This window comes from Papilio polytes, unplaced genomic scaffold (assembly GCF_000836215.1).
Source record: "Papilio polytes unplaced genomic scaffold, Ppol_1.0 DF824269.1, whole genome shotgun sequence".
Lineage (NCBI taxonomy): Eukaryota > Metazoa > Arthropoda > Insecta > Lepidoptera > Papilionidae > Papilio > Papilio polytes.
This window is the reverse complement of record NW_013524935.1, coordinates 4,211,051-4,235,544: the sequence shown is the minus strand read 5'-3', so window position 1 is coordinate 4,235,544 and position 24,494 is coordinate 4,211,051. Positions and strand designations below refer to the sequence as shown.

Genomic DNA, 24,494 nt, shown 5'->3' with positions numbered 1-24,494 from the left:
CGATGGTAAGAGATAAAAGCGTTTTAAACCATTGGAAATATTGCATGTTGCAGTTTTACCTACTAAATATAACTAACTTTCAAATCATTTTGTCTTCGAAACACGTGTTTCACGTAAAATGCATCCATATTCTTACGCATTGGTAGTTTGTTCGATTATCAGTTCAGAAGAAAGCCCTAGTGTGGAATCTGGTATTATTCGTACTTTTAGTGTACGTCCATCGCACATCCCTTCAAAGTGTCCTCCTCCATCTGTCACATCAAGTCAAACAAATGTTTGGTAAATTGTTTCAGGATAATGAGTAATAGTGCTCTATTACAGTTGGTAATTAGTATTATTTGAGTTAACTACAAGGAAACAAAGCAAATATTATATTTAAACAGAACACGTACCATTATACCAGTACATTTAACTGACGCGATATTACAGTGAGAGTGAAGAGAAAATGGCTAACGAAAACGCAAAGAATGTGAGTAATAACGTAGTTTTTTTTGTTTAATGTACTTTGTTGTTTAAAAATGGCATTTACCGTGAGTAAACTCATTGGTATAATGTTTGTGTCTACTTTATAGACAAATAGGGATAAGTAAATGTTACATGATGTGTTAGTAACAGTGTTTTTTATTCTCTTGGTAAATTAGATCTCGATACAGTTAGGGCCGGATGCGTGACAATGTTGACGTGCGCTGCCTGAATATTTATCGAATGAATGTTGGTAGAAACGTATTAAACTAGGTCATAATTATATTTACTGTAAAATTTAACACATAAGAATTTCGAAGTGGTATGGAGACGCTTACCTTATCGGAACTCATTAAGCGTTATGATAAATTAGTAAACATAGCCTGTGACTCATTAGTAGTCAAGTACACTATGATTTCCAGATATAAACTAAATAAATCATCAATATAAGGAAATAATTTCTATAAAACTCTTGGGGCAATGAAATGGTTAACATATTTGATGTGTATTTTTTAAACAGTTCGCAAACTTGGAGACACCTGGTTATGTTGGTTTTGCCAACTTACCAAATCAAGTGCATCGTAAGTCAGTAAAGAAGGGCTTTGAGTTCACTCTGATGGTGGTTGGAGAGAGTGGTCTGGGGAAATCAACACTTGTAAACTCTCTGTTCCTGACAGACTTGTATCCTGAACGTGTCATTCCTGATGCTACTGGTAAGTATAGTTACCTTACTTGTTACTAATAATATAAAAGGGAACTATCCCATAAATAAAATAAAATAAAACTTTGTATACATGTAGAGGATAGTTCGGAAGAACACAAAGGCTGCTTATGGTTTTTTGTTGCAGGCAAAACCTAGTGCTTTTATAAATATACCTTTAAAATTAACATGTATGACCACATTGGTATCATAAGCCTTTATCTACCCACTTCTCATAGTCCTTCCACTCTGTCTTTCACAGTATGCAGATTCTTTTGCATCTAAAAACCAATGCAGTATTAATTTCAACCACAAACAACTAAATATGACATAATGTGGTCAAGCACAGGTTTATTTTATTTTAAAAAAATAATTCATGTTACATAACTACTTCCTTGTACTCATACATATGAATTTACATACACATTTTATCTCAAATATTATAAATGCAATGGTTTGTATGGATGTTTTGTTTGTAGTTATCTTCCGAATGGATGAACAAATTCACTGAAATTTCATAAATTTGTATAGTAAAGTGTGGAACATATAGGCTATTTACTATGTTTTTATTTAATTCTGTGCCAACAAAGACTTAGGGTCTTCAAGAAGCGAGCCTATCATTTCCTTAAAGGCCGGCAACACATCTATAGTTCCTCTGGTGTTGCGGATGTCCATCGTCGTCGCGTCGTTGACCATCTTGGTCTTCAGGCCGCTCGTTTGTCCCCTTTTATTATAAAAAAAAAACAAAGTTGCATGCAACATCTAGTATGTTATAAATATTAGTATACTAGCTTTCGCTCGCGACTCCGTCCGCGTGGGATTAAAAAAAACAAAAGTGAGTAGCCTACGTGTTCTTCCAGACTATCCAAATTATACCAAATCATCTATCCAAATCAATACACCTATACCAAATTTCATCAAAATCCATTCAGTCGTTTAGGCTACAATCTCTAACAAACATCTATCCATCCATCCATCGAAACTTTCACATTTATAATATTAGTATGATAGTATGATTGAATTGATGGACATTTGATATCTATTTATAAATTTGTTATCAATTTCTATTTGCTTTGAACTGAGTTGTATGTTCATCATGCTAACATTTAAATGTACAAGTATATGTAGGATGGGCAAGTCATAATAATAATTGAATAATAGTTGAACTCATATTTTCTTTACAATATCACAGTTTAAAAAAATACTATAATATATAATATAATACTACTATCCCATAAACATACCAAAGGTGTATATGAATATAATATCTATTACTAGTTGTTGTTCGCGGCTTTGTCCGCGCTAAATTAAAAGTAACAAAAAAACCTGTGTTACTCACTGATAACATAACTTTTTAACGGTGAAAGACTGAAATTAGCCCAATACTTTTTGAGTTACTTCAATACATACAAAAATACAAATCTTTCCTCTTTATAATATTAGTATAGGTAAACTAATTGTAGCTTGTTTTAATAACCTTAATGGAATAATGGGTAACAGTAATTCAATGTTGATTACTTTCAGAGAAAACCAATCAAACTGTTAAATTGGATGCATCAACTGTGGAGATTGAGGAGAGGGGGGTGAAGCTTAGATTGACTGTAGTGGATACGCCAGGATATGGTGACGCGATTGATAACACTGATTGCTTCCGAGTAAGTACTGTAAACTTTGAATCATTAGTCATTAAGGTTTAACCTTAGTGTAGATTTGAGATACTAATTCTACAATAACTTATATAACATAGGGTGTGCATTTCCTTAGTACATTTTCGCCTTTTAGGCGAATTTAAGTGGCCGCTTACTCATTTGCTACCTTTATAATATAAAAAAAAATGTAAAATTTATAATTATTCATTTAAAACACCTTTTTTGTTGTACTAGGAGATGACAAATAAAATGATCACCTCCCTTTCATTTGTTTCTTATAGGAGGGTTTTTTAATCGTTTATTTTTTTCCAGTCAATAATACAATATATAGATGAGCAATTCGAGAGATTCCTCCGCGATGAGAGTGGCCTCAACCGTAGGAACATCGTTGATAATCGCATACATTGCTGCTTCTATTTCATATCGCCTTTTGGACATGGGTAAGACACTTTATCTAGACTTGTGTAACTAGCTGCAACTGCTATATAAAATAGTAATCTTTTCATTGGTCCAACTACAATGGAAATAGATATGTGTGTTTCTACTGTGAAAACTACAGTACAAACCCTTTATTTCACTTCATTCAAATGGAATGAAAAAATAATATTTCTTAGTACTAATATGTTTTAGTAATAACGCGCTGTTGCCCGCGACTTCGTCCGCGTGGTTTTAGAAAACATACAAACTATATAAATTACAAAAAGTCATGTATCCCTCGGGAACCGGACATTTCTCGGGGATGAAGCTTATCACATGTGTACTCCAGACTTTGTTTTATATCTGTGCCAAATTTCAATAAGATATGTTGAACCGTTGCAGAATGATCGAGTAAACATAAAAAAACTAAATTAATGAATCCCACGGGAACCGTAACTATTCCCGGGATAAAAAGTAGCCTATGTGTTCTTCCAGACTGCTCTAAACCTGTGCCAAATTTCATAGAGATCCGTTCAACCGTTTAGGCTACAAACGCTAACAAACATCCATCCATCCATCTAAACTTACGCATTTATAATATTAGTAAGATTAAATCCATGGTGAATTAGAATTAAATTGGGATTTAGTAAAATTGATTGAGATTTAATCAAGTTACAAACACATTTTCTTACAATTAACATGAAATTTTATTATTACTAGTACAATATATTTGATTTAGATATGATAACAGGAATATTGATCATTGTATAACATTACTAAGTCTTCAATTGAGGTCAATTGAATGAAAGTTGAATGTAGGTTAAGGTCTTAAGGTAATCCGATAGATGCATTAGCATTGTGATATTAAAGCAAGCAAATTATGTAATGTGATTGCTGGCCTTTACAGTTTGTTTTTAAGGATTTTATGCGTAAGTTTAGATGGACGGATGTTTATTAGAGTTTGTAGTCTAAACTGGATAGTATAAAAAGAAATCATTTATTGAAAAAACAAAAGATTAACAATTACTATTACAGTTATACCAACTTTAAGCTAATTACAATTTGTAGTCAATATGTTTAATCTAGTAATGCCTACACTAGGCAATGCCTGTATCGTGGGCACCAATATTCTTGTATTGATAGTTTGGAAGAACAATAAGGATACTTATTATTGTTTTTTTTACTAGGCTGAAACCATTGGATATTGAATTCATGAAGCAGCTTCACAATAAAGTAAATATTGTGCCTGTTATTGCTAAAGCCGACTGCCTCACCAAGAAGGAAGTGCAGAGGCTCAAATCTAGAGTAAGTGTTTATAATCTTTGACGCCTATTTAATACCTGTATAATCTTTGACAACTTTTTATTATAAGAGGCAAAGAGTAAGTGGTTTACCAGATTTGACAACTTCAAATATTTATATTCAATAGGTGATGGAAGAAATCGAACGAGAAGGCATCAAGATATACCCGCTGCCGGATTGTGATAGTGATGAGGATGAAGATTATAAGGAGCAGGTAAAATATAGCAACCGTTTTTTTATATTAGTATAATACGTTTGTAAAGTTTGAACAAAAACTTATTACAGCAATTATTAATTGATATTAGATTATGGTTTATCGATGTTTTAGTTAAGTATATAATTCTACAAGAGATAGTCAATAACAGAGGAAAGTGAGTGAGAACGAGAAAGCTAATCAAAACCTTTTACGTCAAAATGCACTATGTTATAACATATTTATTAAAAGTATATATTTACTATAATTGCTATAAAATCTAATACATCTGTCGTTTCTCTATTTATTCTATGACAAAAGAGAAAAGTCTTGGTGGCCAGTATGTTACTGGATGCCTTTTTTAAATGTACTTAAAGGACTCTTTTAGTGTATGCAGTTTGTGTCTAAGTCTAGTTTTAGGGATTTGGTTTGTGTTTAGAGAAGTTTAAGTAATTAGTTTATTATACTAGGTGCGTCAGCTAAAAGCGGCAGTTCCTTTCGCGGTGTGCGGCGCTGGCCAGCAGTTGGAGGTGCGCGGGCGCCGTGTGCGCGGCAGACTCTACCCCTGGGGAGTGGTTGAAGTGGAGAACCCGGAGCACTGCGACTTCATCAAGCTGAGGACTATGCTCATGTTAGTACACCAGCTCACTGTACGTCACATTTAAGAAATATGTAGACTAGACGTGAAGTGGGAGCAATTCCGCGTTTCGTCTGATGAGTGTGGTGCCGGAGGCCCAATTTTAGTCCATTTCCCGTTTCACCCTTTTGTTATAAAGAAAGGATTGAATGGGAAATTGGATTTGACGATGGAGGAGACGAATTTGTCGAATAAGGGTAGGCAACGCATCTGTAATTGCGGATGTCTATGGGCAGCGGTTCATAGACATCCGCAATTTATATTATACAAAAGCTACCTTATATTATAAAAAAAACTTATATGTTGTATTTCAGTACTCACATGCAGGACCTGCAGGAAGTGACGCAGGAGGTCCACTATGAGAATTATCGCTCTGAACGACTCGCGCGTAACGGACAAGTGCCTAAACGACATACGTAAGTATTTCAAACATATACTTTGGTAATTTGTGCTAAATTTACTTAAATATACTTACCCGTGACTTCATCAAATTATTAACAGTCGAACTATGAGAAAATTACTAAGCTGTCTCTCGGGAACCAAACATTTTTCGGTAATGAATCGTATCCCATGTTTACTCTCTGTTTTATATCTGTACCAAAATTTCAATAAAATATGTTGAACTGTTACAGAATTACTGAGTAAACATGAAAAAAAGGAATATTTGTGTATCCCATGAGAATGGTAACTATTTCTAGAAACAAAAGCCCTATGTGTTCTTTTAGATTATACATCTATACCAAGTTTCATCGAGATTCACAAGTATAGGCTACAAACACTTAACCATCCATCTAAATTACGCATTTATAATATTACTAGCTTTCGACCGCGAATCCGTCCACGTGGAATTAAAAAAAAAGTAAGTAGTCTACGTGTTCTTTCAGACTAACCTATACGTCTAGGCCAAATTTATTTATGTTTAGTCGTTTAAGCTACACACTCTAACAAAAATTCATACAAACCTTCGTATTCAAAACGTTAGTAAGATATTTTTGTTAGAAAACAGTTTTGTGTTAATATATTGATATTTGTTTCAGGTCAACTGAGAGTGGTCTGAGCGAGGCTGACTCCAACGGACTGAACGGATCTAACGAAGATGCATCTGAACGGGAACGTGTTCTGCGTGAAAAGGTAACTGATCTTTCGGATAAAATACACTTTTTATAGGTTTAAAGTAACAGAACTGAATAAAATACAGAATAGCTATTCTTACTCTAATACTTAGCTAAGTAAAAGTCAAACAAAATAGTCTAACAAATGTCACACGCTTAATAAATTCCCTAAACTGAAAAACGACTCCAGTAACTATAATAAGTGTGTGTAAGGAATTAATGTATACTAATGTTATTAAGAGGAAAACTTTGTATTTTTCAAAAACTACTGGGCAAATTTTAAAAATTCTTTTACCGTTAGAAAGGTAATTTATCTGTGACTAACATAGGCTATATATTTTAATTGCACGTGGGCGAAGTCGCGAGCAACAGCTTGTAATTTATAAAGTTAGAGGAGATCTTTACCGAAGTAAAACTTCATATTTATAAATATTTCATCTGTAACTTAATCTTTTTAAAAGGCTATTTCACTTTTACTGGCTCGCTACTTCTCCCGCGTGAAGTTAAAAATAATAAAATAAATGAAATCGGCCCAGTAGTTTTTGAGTTATTTCAATACATATAAAAATACAGGTATTTCCTCTATATATATTAGTATAGATTTATTTAGTTATTATAGTAACTTAGATCTAGGTAAAAGCTATAGAATAGTCTAAAACAATGATATTGTATGTCCAGGAAGCGGAGCTTCGCCGCATGCAGGAGATGTTGGAGCAGATGCAGCGCCAGATGCAGCTGCAGGCCGCCGCCGGCACCACCGCATAGGACGCGAACATCCAACAGGTATACTATCTAGAACATTCTAGAACAACGTATCACATTCCAAAGATGTAATTGCCTATTGGACATTGAACTACTGGTGTCTAGAAATCCGAACTTAGCCGATCTTTGCCGAAAGTCTTGGCTTTTTGATTTTGTTTATTTTATTAATATAAATTTTGCATGGATCTCTGGATGTTTTGTTGTTACTAATAAGAAAGAAAACTTTAATTATAATATACCATATTTATAAATTTACCTTTGTATAATATGTTAAAGGAAAATAAAGCTATCTTTATAGGATACTACTCGCGAAAAATAGGATTAAACATAGCCCATGTAAAGAAGAAAAATTTGTATTTTTGGGTTTTTATGTATTTGATTCAAGCAAAAACTACTGAGCCGATTTAAAAAAATCTCTCACCATTAGAAAGGTAATTTATCTGTGAGTAACATAGGCCATGTTTTATACTATTTTTTTTATTTTTACGCGAACTTTCGCGAGCAATAGCTAGTATCCTATAAAGATAGCTTTATTTTCCCTTAACATAGTTTACAAAATTATATTTTAGATATGGTATATTGTAACTAATATATCTATAATGAAATTGTATGTTTCCAGTTGGACACAAGTACGGCTGTCCAACTGCCGGACGCTTGCGACATCGTCAATTCAATACTTCGCGCCATCCCGTACTGCGTCACGAGCACTTAGCCTGTCTCGTGACCACATACAGTTACTACGCTTCACATAATCATCAAAATGCAGATATATTAAGCTTTTTTATAACTTTTTTTATTTCGTTTACATTTTAAATGTATACTCTATGGTTAATATTGATCTGTGAAGTCTTTGACGACTAGCTGGCTGATTGGCTGATATTTTGACATTTCTTTATGACCAATTCTAATTTTTTAAATATAAATTGGTCGGAATGTAATGCTTAGAATTAAGCAGAATCGACGAAATAAATCTTTAATTCAACGAATATGTTAATAAGATGTTACAAATAACCGAATAAATATAATAAAATTGAAAAGAAATCTCAGCTTAATATAAGGAAATGGATATTTTACTTTGCTTTGAATCGTTATCGATTTTATATATTCTGTGCAATTTAGCATTTGTCTATGGTATATGGTATATAGATGATGGAATAATAGATTGGCTGTAACAAGTATTGCAATTTTCAATACAAAATGAAAAATACAACACCTTTGTAAAATATCATGTTAACAATATTACATTGACAATACTAAATTTGTTTTATTTTGTATGGCCTGTCTATTGTAACATTAATCTATGGTATAAAATAATATGACTGACAGATAATCGAATGAAATTGCAATATATATAATATACTATTAGGTTCCTAATATTTAGTACAGTGTCAATTGGTAAGGATAATTACTTAGTAAATGATTGCAATCTCTTTTAGCCTTAACTGTTGTGTTTTAATGCAATTTTTATTACAATAACACTCATATATGTCATTCATTTCTCATAAATATGTAACCTATAATGAGTATTTCATCTATCTATTGCTATCTCTGTAATTCTCTTACAAAGAACAGAAATGGCAACAGTTTTACGTCACTGGATGTCAGTTCCATGTAAACTCATGCAAAATAATATGGTATTCATTTGTTTTTTTTTTTATTGTAAATTCACAGTAAAGAAGACAATTATGTCTGTCTTTGATTGAATTGTGTACAGTCAGCTCCATAAATGTGAATACATTTATAAAACTTGTATAGGTATTTGGTTTGTAAAGTATTTATGCACATACTCTTAAATAGCATGTATTCGTGGATATAGGCAAGCTAACGGATCCACGTATTCACGTTTTTTATTTCACGTTTTTATGCTTTGTAAATGTTCATATATTTATGTAGCTGACTGTACTATTGTGACGTTTTGGTGTTTGAATATCATGTTATTGTCCATGAGTAGTATGTTAACATTAATAGTTAGTATTTTGACTAACAAAGTGATTATTTAGATTTGTACACTATAAATTGCTTTTAAAATCTATCTATCTAATTATAACTCTGAATTTGAGTTACATTGCAGTATAAAAATCTTACTTTCATTAGAAAAGCATAGACAACAAAATATAGATTAAAATAAATAAAAATAAAAATTATATGATCAGTTACTTGTAGATAAATAAAAACGTTTGTATTTTATTATTAACCATTTTAAATATACATTTCTATCTAATTCTTATGTGCCATTTCAATTTGAGCCATACTGATTAAATAAATAAAATGACAGTTTAAACGAATACGAATATTGGGCTCTCATTTTTTCGAAAAAAAAACAATTATTTTTATTAACGTTTAAAACTCCTAATTTCGAAATTAAATACATAACATTATAATTATAGTTAATATGGACTGATTTATTTACCAAGTATTTACTTCAAAAATGTATTATCTCTATGTATTATTTTTAGTTAGAATAAGTTATGACATATACAATCGTATACTCTCTATATTAAAAAAAAAATATTGAATTGTGTTTGTGTGTATTACTATGTTTATGAAAAACAAAATTACCGTACTTAAAAGAAATAAACCTATTGTAAAAATGCTTGCAGCATTGTTATGGAACCGATAAATCGCACAATATATGCTTCAATAGCTCAAAATACAGATTTTATGTACTTTGTAGCAGATATTTCTCATTATTTTAAAAGTTAATTGCCAGTCAAGCTTCAAGCAGTAATGGCCGTTCACATTTTATCCAATAAATAGTGTACATTTAAATAAATGTAGATAGCAGTTGATAAAATTAAAAATCCAAAAATTTTCCCTTAGATAAATGTATAATAGTGATTATTAAATTATCTGGCCTCTTTTTTATATTAATGTAAAAAAATTAAAAAAAATCGGATTGGTGCATTTATTATTATAAGATTTTAAAGATAAAACAAAAAAGCAATAGCCTATGATCATTGCATTCCATATAAATATACATGATTATTGATTATTGAACAGCATATATGGAACTTTTTTATAAAGTGTTAAAATTGGTGCCAAAGCTCCTTGATTAAATTAATTTTGGTTAAAGTAATTTATCGAATAGCATCGAATTCTTGTGTCCATGTTGATAACCAAATATTGCATGTATGAAAAGCTATGTAATCATATTTTTATATTAAAACATTAAAATATATTATACCGGTTGTTTTATTTGACACTTTTGCCCGCGACTTCGTCAGCGGGGAAATAAAAAATACGCAGCCTTTATGTCCTCTATCAATAACCTCTACGTTAATGCTAAATGTCGTAGAGATCGGTTCAGCCGTTTAGGTTTAGTGTCTGTACACCAACAAACATCCATTCGTCTACCTTTCGCATTCTTAATATTAGTAAGTAGACGTGAGCGTTATTTCACGTCACTAGTTACAATCACCTGTGACGAGATATGTAACGGCGTCACTAGCTTCGAGTCAAATTAAAAGTAGTGATTTTTGTAACTACTTTACTCGGGCGTGTTCGGCTCCGAAGTCGTGATTTTTGTAAATGCGTTACTCGGGCGTGTTCCGTTTTGAAGTCGTGACGTGATTTATATAATGCGTTGCTCGAGAGAGCTCGGTGTCGAATTAGTGATTTTTGTAAATGTAATACTCAGGCGTGTTCGAGTCCGAAGTCGTGATTTTTGTAAATGCGTTATTCGGGTGGGGTCGGTCGGTCAATAGGGAATATTTCTTCTACATGTTTCTACTTGTTATGAGATAGCCAGAAAAAAATATTGACTGGAAAAAAATCAACAATTGAGCTAATTAAAAATAAATAAAATTGCGATCATTTTCATGCGACTAAAACGCGTTTTTTAGTAAGATAGTCTTATAGTTAGTAATCGTACGAACATAATCAAAAATGAAAATAAGCAAGGCATTAGACAGAAAGTTTAATTATTTAAAAAGGCAATACAAATGACAAATTGAAATTATTTTACATCTATTACAGAGGATTTATTTTAATAGGCTATTATTTTTCCAATGGAAATAACTAGTTACAAAAATCACTAGTTTTGAAACATGTGACGCCGAACAAATCACTAGTTTCATTACGTTTCTCGAAAATGACGTAACGACTCACGCCTATTAGTAAGACAAATTGGGACATTTTAGTGATGGGACTCGAGTTGCTTTTTACTCGAGTGACTCGAGTCATTTTTTTCTTACTCGGACTCGAGTGAAATTTTTGACAACCCGAGTTGCGAGTGACTCGAGTTGACTCGAATTACGAATGACTCGTAACCATTTTGTTGGTTTATGCTAAGCGGAGTAAGAAATTATTACAGCATTTTCAGTTAAATTTGTTATCTTTTTAAAAACACACTATTTCTGTTCTTTTGTAGAGTTTATTTAAGCTTTGTTTAAGTTAATTTTATTATCAAAATTGTGTAAGAACATAATCAAATTGTCCATATTTGGATCTCATGAAAATAACTTGTAAGAATTTATTAAAATGGATTAGAACTTATTTATAGTACACTATAAAATTTCAACTAATAGATGATATAAGAGGTTTCTTGATTGTGTAGACAGGTTTAGTTTAAAGGAAAACACTATTTTTACACATTTTGTACAGATTTTTTGAGTACCTTTTACGTTAATGCGAAAATAATTTCTTTATGTTAAATTAACATTGTTTTATTGGTTTTAAAATTTTGGTTCCTTGATTTTTATATTCCGAGTGACTCGCGTCTATAAACATCACTCGAGTCTTATCTTCACTCGAGTGGCATTCGAGTGAGAAAGTTACGAGTACCGAGTGACTCGAGTGAAAAAAAATCACTCGAGTCCCATCACTAGGACATTTCGATCGCTGAAATGGAATCCTTTATCAGGTGTTTTCAAAGTGTTGTAACACCTGATAAAGGATAGTATGTTTAAATATGAAATAGATGTTAAATTCTTTCGTAGATATGGTTGCATTGCGATTCCTTACCTGAAAAAATATCGGACAAATTATCCACGAAAGACAAAAACAAACACTTTAAAGTTGGCGTTTTGTACGTGTTGTTTACTTTTGTGATTTATAATCTGTTCCATAGATAATTATCAGGTTTGTTTGTGTTTCTGTGGTTTGACGCAAGCTGTCTATGGTATATTGTCAAAATACGAAAATCAGTTTCGGTATTTGTTAAATTTACTTTTATCTAAATAAAACAATGGCAATTGTAGAAGATGGACTGCGAAATGATTCTGAAGAAGATAATGAAATAGAAGTGTATGTTGAGGATGACGATGCTGAACAAGATTCTGATGATTCAGATGTATGTTACAATTATTGCAATTTGATCTTTTTTAATGAATAAGCATTTCAGCATAGAGTTTTATTAGCTTATTTAGCTTATTAGTTCGAACTTTATACAATTACTATCGATTTGCTTATTCTTTGGTGTCTCAACTCTTTAAATATTATGTACGTTTTATTTGCTTCATATGTCGATAGCTTGTGTATGTTTGAAATTCAAATTTTGCAAGACAAAACCTTATGATTAGTAGAAATGCATCAAGATTGAACATGGTATACACAGCCAAATTACGTAGCCTACATTTCTTTCCAATGTTACTTCCCTGGTATAAGTTTTTAGAATACAGAGTTTGTGGGAAACCGTGTTTAATGTTAATATATTCTTATAGGATGACGACGAGGAGGCGATAGAAAAGAAGATAACGGATTTAGAGATCCGGGTATCTGAAGAACCATACAATTATAGTGCCCATGTTGAATTAATACAAACTTTATGGTAAATACAATTTTGTTTTTTAACATCTTTTTTCGAAAATAATTATATAAATACATGTTTACCCCAATATCATGCAAACATACATCAATGCAGGGCCGATGTTAGGAAAGGGTGCAGTTGGGAAACCACACAGGGCCCTGGATGGAATGGGTTGCACTGGTATATGAATTACAGTCTCACATGACCCCCCACATCAAAACTGCTAAAGAGGGTGCTGTTGAAATCTTGCCTAGGGTATTAGTACCCTGAAACTGACACTGCACCTATGCTAAAAAAAAAATTAGCTTCATTATGGGTAGAAATGTATTAACTGTATGCAGTTAATAAGTTTAGTAATTGTATTTTACTGTTGATGGATGGATTGTGTGAAAGAAGATATGCTTAAGAAAGGAGTGGATTCAGATATGACGGCTGATAGAGATATATGGAAGAGCAGCACATAATGTGCCGACTCTCCATAAGGGATAAGGGCAAGTGGATGATGAATGTTTTAATTTCAACAAGTTCAATAAGAAATATCTATTATAGGAAATTATCAGAACTGGACAAATGGCGTTCTGCCTACGATCGATTTCAGCAAACAATATTACTACAACCAGACGATTGGTTGGTGCGTCTTCAGACAGAAGTGACTCTGGCACATTCCGCACAGTCTATTGATTTTATGGTTGATCTGTTTAATCAAGCATGTTATGACTGCTATTGTAAGTATAAAAAAATGTTACACAATACAACTTTTACAATTACTTAGTATCATTTAGAGTAGAGCGTCGGTGGCTCAGTGGTTTGAACACGTGACTTGTAATCTACAGGTCGTGGGTTCAAATCCCGCCGTGTACCAATGTGATTTTCGATTTTTCGAATTTTCATATATACATAATTTACCCCACGTTCTTACGGTGAAGGAAAACATTGTGATGCAACCTGCACATATCGGCGAAGAAATTCAAAAATATGTGTGAAGTCAACCAACCCGCACTTGGCCAGCATGGTTGACTATGGCCTAGTCACCCCTTATTAGGGTAGGCTCCGAGCCCCTCGGTGGGGACGTATAGTGAGGTGGTGATGATGATGATGATGATTTAGAGTGAGTGCACATCTTTGACTAAACTCGCAACAACTTTTGTGTGATTGTCGATTGTTTCACATCCAATTCAACTGTTTAGTACAACTAAAAATTGAGTAGTATGCACACCTCCATATAAGCTCATAAGAAAACAAGACTAAACAGCTCTGCGATATTTTAGTCGAAGGTGTACACACTTATTAAGCAAATTTTTCTATCATACATCTAAGTTTCATTATAACCTGTGTTAGATTGTTATATTTTTTTTATAAAAGCTTTTGCTCGTTACTTTTCGGTGCTAAATAGAAAAAATAGTAATATAGCCTATGTCACCCGGGGAAGCATTCTCCAAGAGCAAGAAAAGAGGAAGAAACAAATTCTTTCTGTTTGTAATATTAGTAAAGATGTAAAGATATTTAACAAGAGTTGTGACATAAAAAATAATGTTTGCTTAGAGGTTTCTTAGTGGTTTAAGTATGTTATGTACTCTAAGGGACTGCCTTAAACATTTTTGCACTTGTAACATTGACTAATTTTGTTATTTATAGCCATTTCAATTTTTAATCTATGGTGTTCTTGGGCAATGACACTTGGTACAGAAGATGCTAGAGCACAAATAGAGGAAGTACTCAAAAGAGCTGGTTCTGATCCTTTTTCTGGGAAACTGTTCTGGGAAGCTAGATTAGAACTGGAGAAAACTAAACTACAATCATTGGGGTATGTAATTTTACTAGATAACTAGTTGTTTCCCGCGACTTATGAAGAATTAAATAAAATACTGTTAAAATCAGCCTTTTCAGTAATTATGCTACTGCTCGCGACTTCGTCTGCGTGAAATTATAAATAATAAAAAAGCGTAGTCTAAGTTACTTAGTGATAATGTAGCTTGTTAATGGTGAAAGAATTCTTAAATCGACCCATTGGTTTTTTATTTATTTCAATACATCCAAAAATACAAATCTCTCCTTATAATATTAGTATATACAAATTGACAATATTCTATAGTGAAGACCATCCAGATCTAAACAGTCAGAAGCAGCATGTTCTGTGGGTGTTAGAGGAAGTGGTATCCCGTCCATTGCTGCGGGGTGATGAAGGCTGGCAGCCGTTTGAAGAGATGGCTTTAGAGCTCAAGGACCAGAGTTATGTTGATAAGGTATGTTTCATTTATGAGAAACTAGTTGTTGCCCTCGGTGCCGTCCGCGGAATAAAAAAAAACTAAATTATGGTGATGATGGTGTTCTTTCAACTATGTTCTACATTTGTCCTAAATTTCAGTAAAATCTTTGTCATTCTTGAAATATGAAATAACAAACATCCATACAAACTTCTGCATACATAATATTACTTAAGTAGTTTGCAATATCATTTCATGTTATTTTCATCTATTTTTTTTGTTTTTTCAGGTTAAAAAACAACATGAAGCGGCAATTGAATATCTAAATAAAATCACGCCATTTGAAGATAAACTATTAATATCGAAGTAAGTAAAAATCAGTCCAGAAACACATTTTAATGCTATGAATTGTATAATGTTCTACAAGAACACATAAATATGAATAATTGATAACTTGTGCATTATTATATATGAAAATATAAGTAATTGAAAATAAATTTTCAGTGATAGGATGGAAAAAACTAAAATATACGTGGAATATATTGAACTTGTTAAGGAATTATCGAAACAGGATAAATATTTGGAATGTGACAGCAATAGTATTCTAAGGGTGAGTGTACATTTATCTATACTTCTATACTTTTTTAATATTCTAAAGATACACTATGTTGTGGCATAGTATATTTTGATTATTTAATTCCTCCTTTAATAATAAGCCTTATGACATGCTTTACACTATATGTTTTAACGCTATTTTTGATTCTTGTTACTTTGGATTAATAATTAGAAGGGGACGGATACGTACAAAGGCACTTGGGATTAACGGCATCAAATTTTGCGTCGTTGAGTGAGTGTCGCCCGGAAGCTGGTGTTGCCACAGGCGTCCCACAATTGTATTTTGTCTATTGTTGGTAGCTTTGGTAACTACCAATTATAAATAATCTATAAATAAATTACCAAACTTGGTAATTTATTTATAGATTATTGTTTATTGAATAAGTTATTGATATCTTTTACGTTTTAAACACACGCTATTAAAGAAGGTATATAAATTTAAAAATACCTTAATATGGGAAAGGGAGCATAAAGTCCAAGGTGGCAACATTATCAGGTGCTATACGAGCGTGTGAGTACGGAGGGCCGGCCGTGCGACACGTTCTCGGAGCTGATGGTGGAGTACGCGCGGCACGCGCAGCGCCACTGCTCGCGGGCGACGACGCGCCGCGTGCTGGAGGCCGGCGTGCGGCGCTGCCCCACCGCGCACACCTTCTGGTCCCTCAAGATACAGCAGGCGGAGCACGAGGACGCTGACTTTGATGAGGTTATCTTACTAATTGTATAAACTAGCTTTAGCGACTCCGTCTCCGACAAATTTAAAAATAATAGTACTGACAACTTAGGTTTTTAATGGTGTAAGAATTTTTGAAATCGGCCCACCAGTTTTTGAGTTAATTATAATCAAACAAACATAAGGAAGAAAACTTCCTTATAATATTAGTATGTGAAAGTTTAAATGGATGTTTGTTTAAATATCTCATGTCTCATCAGATTTTGGTGATATTTGGCATAAATGTAGGCAATAATCTTCAAGAACACATTGGTAGTTGTTGAACATGTTTTTTATTTTGATGCGGACGGAGTCGCGGGTGACGGCAAAATGTTATAAATGCGAATATTTCAACGGTGGTTTCTTTGTATGTCCAAAATTCCTTAACGGATGAATCTTGTCACTTATGTAGAGAATAGTGTGGAAGTCCACATAGGCTTACTAAGTTAGTTTTACTATTTTTTAATACATTTAACGTGTATAACTAATGTTTACGAAAAAATAATTATACGTTCTTATTGCAGGTTAAATCGATATTCGAAATAGCGCTAACAAAAAGGATGGAGTCATATTCTCATTCGGAATCACTTTGGATGACTTATCTTGAATTCTGTAGACGGAGAACAGATTTTGATAAAGAATCAGATGTAGATAGATTGCGACGTACATTCAGACTGGCTTGGGATTCACTTGCTGAGGTAACTATCTGGCTCGAAGGACCATAAGCATTTTCTTGTATTTTAAAGTTTTAAAGTACATTTCTTGTTATTTCCTTTGTGTGTGAATGTTATGGTACTAAAGAAGTTTGTTTAAATTTCAGACTTGGGGCAATGAAGCAAATGATTGTGAGTTACCGTTGTTTTGGGCGCACGTCGAGTACAAGCGTATAAAAGATCCCAAACAGGGGAAAGAAATATTTGAAGAAATATTCAGTAAGTTATTTTTGTACATTTTCAATATTTATAAGAGGAATTAAGTCAATTGATTGTTTCATTTTGTGAGTGGAAATTGATATTGTTTTATATTATTAAGAGTTTTGTTCATGATAAGATTCACTGCTTAATGTAATCTGATGACTGCGTAAAATTATTAAATAAATAAATAATTTTGTTGCGAATTTTTAGATTTAACAAAATCATATTTCGCGGACTAGATGTAGTTGAGTTGCTGATAGCGAAAATTAGAATTTAAGGGCCTGGCCCACCACTGATTGATAGAGGCTTAGGTAGCTTAATAATGACGTCACTGTCAGATACGGTAACAAAATCCGATATTTTCATCACATATTTTACACATTGCATTGTTATCAGACAATTTACAATTTGGTGGGACAGGGCCTAAATCTCCGGAACGAACTCGACTTTGAGGAGAAGTTGATGCACGCGGGAATAATCCAAGTGTAATGTTCTAGAATACGGTGAGAACGTGACGCTGTGTAAGTACTGGGAGCCGCTGCTGCAGCTGGAGAGCGAGCGGGTGTGGGGCGAGGCGGCGGGGGCGGGGGCGGGGGGCGCGGGCGCGGGGACCGCTGGCCAGCAGCGGCTGCGCGAGCTGCACCAGCGCGCGCTGCGCTGCGTGCAGGACTACCCGCCCACCATCGCACGCCTCTGGACCAACTTCGAACGACTCTACGGACACCTTGATAATGTCAAGCACTGCGACAATCTATCCAATGTATGAAATTCATTCAGTCATTCATTTTCTTATAGTCATTCAATAATATTATTTAGTAGTGGCTCACGACTCCGTCCGCGTGGAATTGAAAAATAAAAGTGTGCCTATTTGTTCTTCCAGACTATCCTCTATGCCAAATTTTATCCAAATCCGTTTAGTAGTTCAGGCTACAAACTCTAATAAACATCCATGTAAACTTTCTCATTTATAATATTTGTTAGATTATTAGGAGATAATAATCATTCATTGATTAATTCTCAATATTTTTTCACTGTTAAATTCATTCAGTCATTCACTCATTTATTCCTTTAAATATTTATATTTTTAAGCATACTAGGACTTGGCATATGCCAAACTAAATTATGATAGCACCTCCTATGACTAGCTAAACTAAAATGCCAATGTCATTGTTTCCAGATTATTGTACTTGTCACATACAAAAAAATCTTGCTGTCATGACATGTTTTTTTTTACGTTTGTGGCATTTTCTATGTAAATGGTAGTTTTATATGATTTATTTAGAACTGATTAGTGCCCTTGCCGGACCAGATATCCTTGTTTGACTATACTTATTCATTGATATATTTAAAGTCATTCATTTATTCATTTATTCAGTCATTCCTTCATAGTGATGTATTTGCTGTCATTTGTTGAATTATTTGTATATTTATATCTTTCGACAAGTCTTAATAATATATAATTGTAATTTACAGAATAAAATAAAAGAATGGCGTAAAAATTACCAAACTATGAAAGATAAAATGATTGGTGGTGCGCAGAAAGGTAAACAGGCTCTGAATAAAAAAACAAAGTTCGATGATAAGAAAAAGGTAAATGACAAGCAGCAGGGTAAAGGGAAGAGGAAGTCAGGGGAAGGGGACGGGGAGGGAAGTGGGGTGAAGAGGAAAAAGGACACCGAGATGGAGGTAGACAAAGATATTAGTGGAGTAAAGAGATCTCACGAGGCAGATGATAAAGAAGGTATTTATTTTTATATAGCTTATATAGCTGTTGCTCGGGACTTTGTCCGCATGCATTTATTTTTTTTTATGGTCAAGGTATTTTTGAAATCGTTCCAGTAGTTTTTGAGTTATTACAATATGTACAGTAATCCTAAAATACAAGTCTTTCTTTATATTAGTTTAGATTTTAGTATTATAAAGTTTTTATCTCTATAAAATATATTTTTTTTATCTTACTATTCGCGAAAACCTAGATTTTGCTAGTATTATTATTATTTGCTACCATATGTTTGTTTAGAATATATAAATCAGCACTTTACCACTGTTTGACAGTGTTCTAGTATTTTATATTGAAAATAATATTTTTTTTAGTACCAATAAATATGCAAAAAAACTATATTTATTGATAAAAAAAGGGTTTTTTTTTAATATGTGAATGTTTATTTTTTTAGACAAAGACAATAAGCGACAAAGGACAGATAGCTCTTCAAGTGGCCCTGTGTCCGCGGGCAGGGAGGCCTGCACGCTGTTTGTTAGCAATCTAGACTTTAAGTAAGTATGATTTTTGTCTATTTACCCTTTGTTATTTCATATTTTTTGGAGTAATTCTTTATTCCAAAGAAAATGTTTACCAACATAAATCCAAATTTGGTGAATAGACAAAGTTTAGGGTCTGTCCCACCAAATTATAAATTGTCTGATAATCTAAAGTGTATATGTGATGGAAATATTGGACTTTCTTCTCTTATTTGACAGTGACGTCATTTTTCAAGCTATCTTAGCCTCTATCAGCCAGTAGTGGGATAGGCCCTTAGAGTTATCAATATCTAGAGATTTTAAGCACCCCTAGTGTTTTGAATTATTTTTTATTTAAGAATAATCTTTCTATAGAAGGAGGATACCGTTACCAGTGGCAGTTATGTTTTTTTTTAAATAAAACTCAAACTATGTTAATAATTAATGTATGTAGGGTGAACGAGCAGAACTTACGAGACAAGTTGTCTGAGTACGGCGACATCGTGTCCCTGCGACTGAAGGCGGGAGTAAAGGCTTTCGGGGGATCCATCTGTTATTGCCAGTATAACAATCCGGTACGTTTTTTTAATAGTTTTACCACAGTAATTAGTAAGTAATCTATGTGTTCTACCAGACCGTTGTACATCTATGCCAAATTTCATCGAAATCTGTTTACCCGTTTAGGCTACATACTCTAAAAAACATCCATCCATCCATACAAACTTTCACATTTTAATAGTTATTATATTTCATCCACAACTCCGTCCCATCCACTAAAAAGTCTCTATAAGTAAAAAAATATTCCCATCTCATTCTCTCACAGATGTAAATACAGGGTGTTTCAACAATTAAAATAATTTACAATATAAATTACTAAAGTAGTACAAATGTTTATTTTCGAATTATTTTATTACTTTAACATATTAGGATGTTTTAGAGCAACGTGGAGGAGATTGACAAAGAAAACTGAATCCACTACTATTTGGGATATAGGATAGGAAGAGAGAGAGAGAGAGAGGATGAGAGAGAGAGAGAGAGAGAGATAGTTATTACTTGAATCTCCTTTTTTATTTATGTATTTTTGCAGGAATCAGTAGAAGAGGCTATCAAACACGACCGCACGCCGTTAGACGGGCGGCCGATGTTCCTCTCGAAGTATTCAGTTAACAAAACTAAAACATTCAAATACGCGACCACCGCGGAGAGGAACAAGCTGTTTGTACGCAACTTGCCCTACGAACACTGCACTAAGGAGGCGCTAACTAAAGTATTTGATAAATACGGAAAACTTAAAGATATCAGGATTGTCACATTCAAGTAAGTATAAACAAAAGTTGGTTATATATACGAGCTGTTTCCGTGCGGTTTCATCCGTATAATTATAAGAGCTTTAATTTATTGTTTATATTTGTGAAAATTACAATTACAAATGTCAAAGTTAAATGCACCGGCACCTTGTTTCCTTAATGTTGTCAGTTTGTAGTTTTGTCCCTTTCCCGCATGACGGTTTTTACCAGTTTATTTACCTCTTAAGTTTAATAGCTTGAAAATATATAGTCTTAAGCGTGTCGTAAGTGTAGAGCTTTTTTTTAAAAAGGAGAATTATTGCAGCAGTAAAAACTCTCTCCTGATTGTTTTGGCAGCCAGATGGGATACTGCAATAGTGCGGCGCTTCAATAACTTGCACTGCTAATAATGTAACTAGTTTAATTGCTTATAAATTGTTTCTTAATTACTCTTTTACTAACACTAGTCAATAAGATTTTTTACTAACAAAATATGAGATCTTCTCGAAATAAAGTTTTATTATTATTATTATTGGTTATTAACATATCTTTATTCTCTTATTTTTATATATAATACATTTCACATGATTTTCTTAAAAAAATTACAAAATAAAACATATTATATAAAAAAATAGAAATCCACCGGCTGCGGAATCCGATGACTCAAGCAACCAGTGGTCAGGGCTGCAGAGACAGGAACCTCCTCACTAGTCGTGCGGTTTCTAAAATAACCGCCTTTTGAATCGGGCCCTTAATCCAACTGTCTAGCGAGAGCTTCTTGAGGTGTTGGTCGAAGCTCTTCGCTATCAGCCCGTGTGCCGAAACGACTATCGGAATAATGGTAGTCGATTTCATACGCCACATGGCGGTAATCTCGTGAGCCAAATCCAAATATTTTAATAGTTTTTCATTTTCGGCTTTCACGAGATTCTCGTCATGTGGGATAGTGACATCGACTAACATTACACAACTCTCAGACCGATCTATTATTACTATATCAGGTCTATTGGCAGCAATAGTCCTGTCCGTAATAATAGATCGGTCCCAGTAGATCGTGATACGGCTATTTTCCAGAACTGGTGTAGGCTGATATTGGTAATATGGTACCTCAGACTCCACAAGAGCATATTTAAGGGCAAGTTGCTGATGGATAATCTTGGCCACTTGGTTATGTCTATGCAAGTATGCACCGTCCGCAAGGCGAGAACAACCGGAAACGATATGTCTAATAGACTCACCGGGCCGACGACATGCCCGACAAATGTCAGTCGTACCATCCTTTAGGATATGTTTCCGGTAATTATTCGTTACGATGACTTCGTCCATGATTGCAAAGACAAAACCTTCAGTCTCCCCAAAGAGGTTACTGAAGCGTAGCCAAGCCACGGAGGATAATTGGTCCACATCAGGACCTGTTAAGGCCCGATGGAACCTACCGTGTAGCTCCTTGCTCTTCCATACACCTATGCGGTCTGAGACACTTAATACCTCCAGCCTCCGCCAGTTCGTGGTAGCCAGGGAAAGCGGCGTGAGTCCTTTGTCTATTGCTACAACATCCTGATACATCTCCACGTTAACCTTAAGGAAATTATTATTATTATTATTATTATTATTATTATTATTGAAAAATATGCTGTGATTGCTGACATCCTACGCCACGAAGTAGTGCATGTTTTCTTCATAACTAATGTAAATAACTAATGTTTTCTTCATCAGGGACGGGAAACCTAAAGGATTAGCGTACATAGAGTATGAAGACGAGGCGAGCGCGTGCGAAGCTCTAAAGCAGAGCGATGGTCTGCAGCTGGGCGACAGGAAGCTGCAGGTGGCGGTCAGCGAGCCCCCGCCTAAGCCCACAGCCGCGCCCACGCCCACGCTGGGACAGCCCAAACGAGACGCCGCTGGCGGCATGTGAGTATATTTATCTTGCCCACTCTTATGAGTAAGCCCACGCCCAATATGGGACAACACAAACAAGACGCCACTGGTGGCATGTAAATACTTAATGTTGCCCACGTATATGCCCACTCTGGGACAGCCCAAATTAGACGTCGCTGGTGGAATGTGAGTTTACTTAACATTGCCCACATCATTGTCCCACTCTGGGGCAACGTAAACAAGACGCCGCTAGTGGAATGTAAGTGTACTTAACATTGCCCACATAAGTGCCCACTCTGGGACAACATAAACGAGGCGCTGCGGGAGGCATGTGAGTATACTTAATAATGCCCACTCTCATGATAAAGCCCACGCCCACTCTGTTTTTTGAATTGCTCATAGGCTGTATTTATCGTTTTTTTAGGCGACGTACGCAGTTGAGCAGTTTTATACCGAGTGTGCTACAGAAGCCATCCACAAGTAAAGCTGCCAATGGACAAGATAATGGACATGACAAGAAACCTCTCACAAATACTGACTTTAGGAATATGCTGCTTAAGTGAACCGAAGCGAAGAGATAATAAGTTAATTAAGTTAACTGTAAGCATAACTTTTCGAAAATAAGTTAAATTGATTGAGGATTGCGTTATCGCCATCTATCGGTCATTTGTGAATTAAAATTCAAGCTAATTTTGGTTAAGATTTTTGTCTGAATTAGAAATAACCTTAAAAGGGAATTTAGTTAATTAAGATTACATACACTTGTATATTTTTGTCTTCTCAATAATAATTACTAGGATTGTTAAAAGGTTTCTGATATTACAATATCGAAATGCGTTAAAAGTTGCTAAAAACGTCTATTTGTATATCGTTTTTTTTTTTAATTGGTAAAAATCTAATGTTAGATTTATTTTTGTTATTGATTTGAACAAAACTATAAGTACGAGGTTAATTTTAAAACACGTGCGATATTTTAATTACCCACGAGTGAAAATTGCTTTCTCTACACACTTTTAATGGAAACTTAATATTTTATGTAGACTTTATATTAAAAATAGCACTAACTGTCAAATGTTCGGTTTCAGAACGTCATTTTGAATGTCAAACTGTCAATTTGTTGTCAAATAATGTCAAATTGGAATCCAAATTATTGTAAACAACGATAAATTAAAATTAATCTTTCAGAAAAATTAAACCATAAATAAATTTTAATCTCGTCAAAAAGCTATTGAAGTTTTGTCTGAAGTTAGCTGAAAGCCAACCAATTTATACGGAGTGTGCGAGCGAGATGAAATACGTTTTGAAAATGTCTTGTGACGTTTAATTATTGCTCTTAGACACTGTGGTCAATATTGTAATACAAATAAGTTAGTTTAAGTGATTTTTATATAACAAACACGAAATACGCTGGTTGTATTCTAAATAATTATTAACTATAAAGTTTATTTTGCCTTCGATTAGTATGTTTTTGTTGCCTCTACTCGTCTAAAGATTATATAGATGTAAGAATCTTAAGGAATAAAAGTATTTGTAATAATACTGAGTTTTATTTCAAATTTACTTGATTATGTATTATAATGTCAAAGTGATAAGGTTGAAAAGGTAAAGTAAATTGCCAAGACATGTACAAAAACATTTAGTCATCCCTCTTTATTGAAGACCAGATA

General features: G+C 33.8%; 2 protein-coding genes across 2 annotated transcripts; both read left to right on the top strand.

Moving 5' to 3' along the window:
- The first annotated feature begins 230 nt into the window (after positions 1 to 230).
- On the top strand, positions 231 to 10,415 carry LOC106108487 (septin-1). The gene is made up of 11 exons (XM_013289665.1): positions 231 to 469; positions 983 to 1,175; positions 2,687 to 2,817; positions 3,124 to 3,251; positions 4,416 to 4,533; positions 4,658 to 4,744; positions 5,194 to 5,354; positions 5,675 to 5,776; positions 6,398 to 6,491; positions 7,151 to 7,255; positions 7,854 to 10,415. Exons 1-10 carry the CDS (start codon positions 446 to 448, stop codon positions 7,235 to 7,237), a joined length of 1,125 nt encoding a protein of 374 aa, XP_013145119.1. The 5' UTR covers positions 231 to 445; the 3' UTR covers positions 7,238 to 7,255; positions 7,854 to 10,415.
- A 1,923-nt stretch (positions 10,416 to 12,338) lies between these two features.
- On the top strand, positions 12,339 to 24,364 carry LOC106108857 (squamous cell carcinoma antigen recognized by T-cells 3). The gene is made up of 17 exons (XM_013290154.1): positions 12,339 to 12,524; positions 12,895 to 13,001; positions 13,530 to 13,705; positions 14,616 to 14,784; positions 15,073 to 15,223; positions 15,474 to 15,550; positions 15,689 to 15,794; positions 16,296 to 16,505; positions 17,036 to 17,209; positions 17,332 to 17,443; positions 17,923 to 18,185; positions 18,899 to 19,166; positions 19,600 to 19,699; positions 20,118 to 20,238; positions 20,751 to 20,980; positions 22,666 to 22,860; positions 23,252 to 24,364. The coding sequence occupies exons 1-17, from the start codon at positions 12,420 to 12,422 to the stop codon at positions 23,388 to 23,390; spliced, it is 2,703 nt and encodes a 900-aa protein (XP_013145608.1). The 5' UTR covers positions 12,339 to 12,419; the 3' UTR covers positions 23,391 to 24,364.
- Positions 24,365 to 24,494: the final 130 nt, after the last annotated feature.

Coding starts and splice junctions, on each gene's coding strand:
- LOC106108857 (XM_013290154.1), top strand. CDS start 12,420: ATGGCAATTGTAGAAGATGGACTGCGAAATGATTCTGAAGAAGATAAT. Junction 12,525..12,894: donor AAGATTCTGATGATTCAGAT/GTATGTTACAAT, acceptor ATATTCTTATAG/GATGACGACGAGGAGGCGAT. Junction 15,795..16,295: donor ACAGCAATAGTATTCTAAGG/GTGAGTGTACAT, acceptor CAACATTATCAG/GTGCTATACGAGCGTGTGAG.
- LOC106108487 (XM_013289665.1), top strand. CDS start 446: ATGGCTAACGAAAACGCAAAGAAT. Junction 470..982: donor CTAACGAAAACGCAAAGAAT/GTGAGTAATAAC, acceptor TTTTTTAAACAG/TTCGCAAACTTGGAGACACC. Junction 5,355..5,674: donor AAGCTGAGGACTATGCTCAT/GTTAGTACACCA, acceptor GTTGTATTTCAG/TACTCACATGCAGGACCTGC.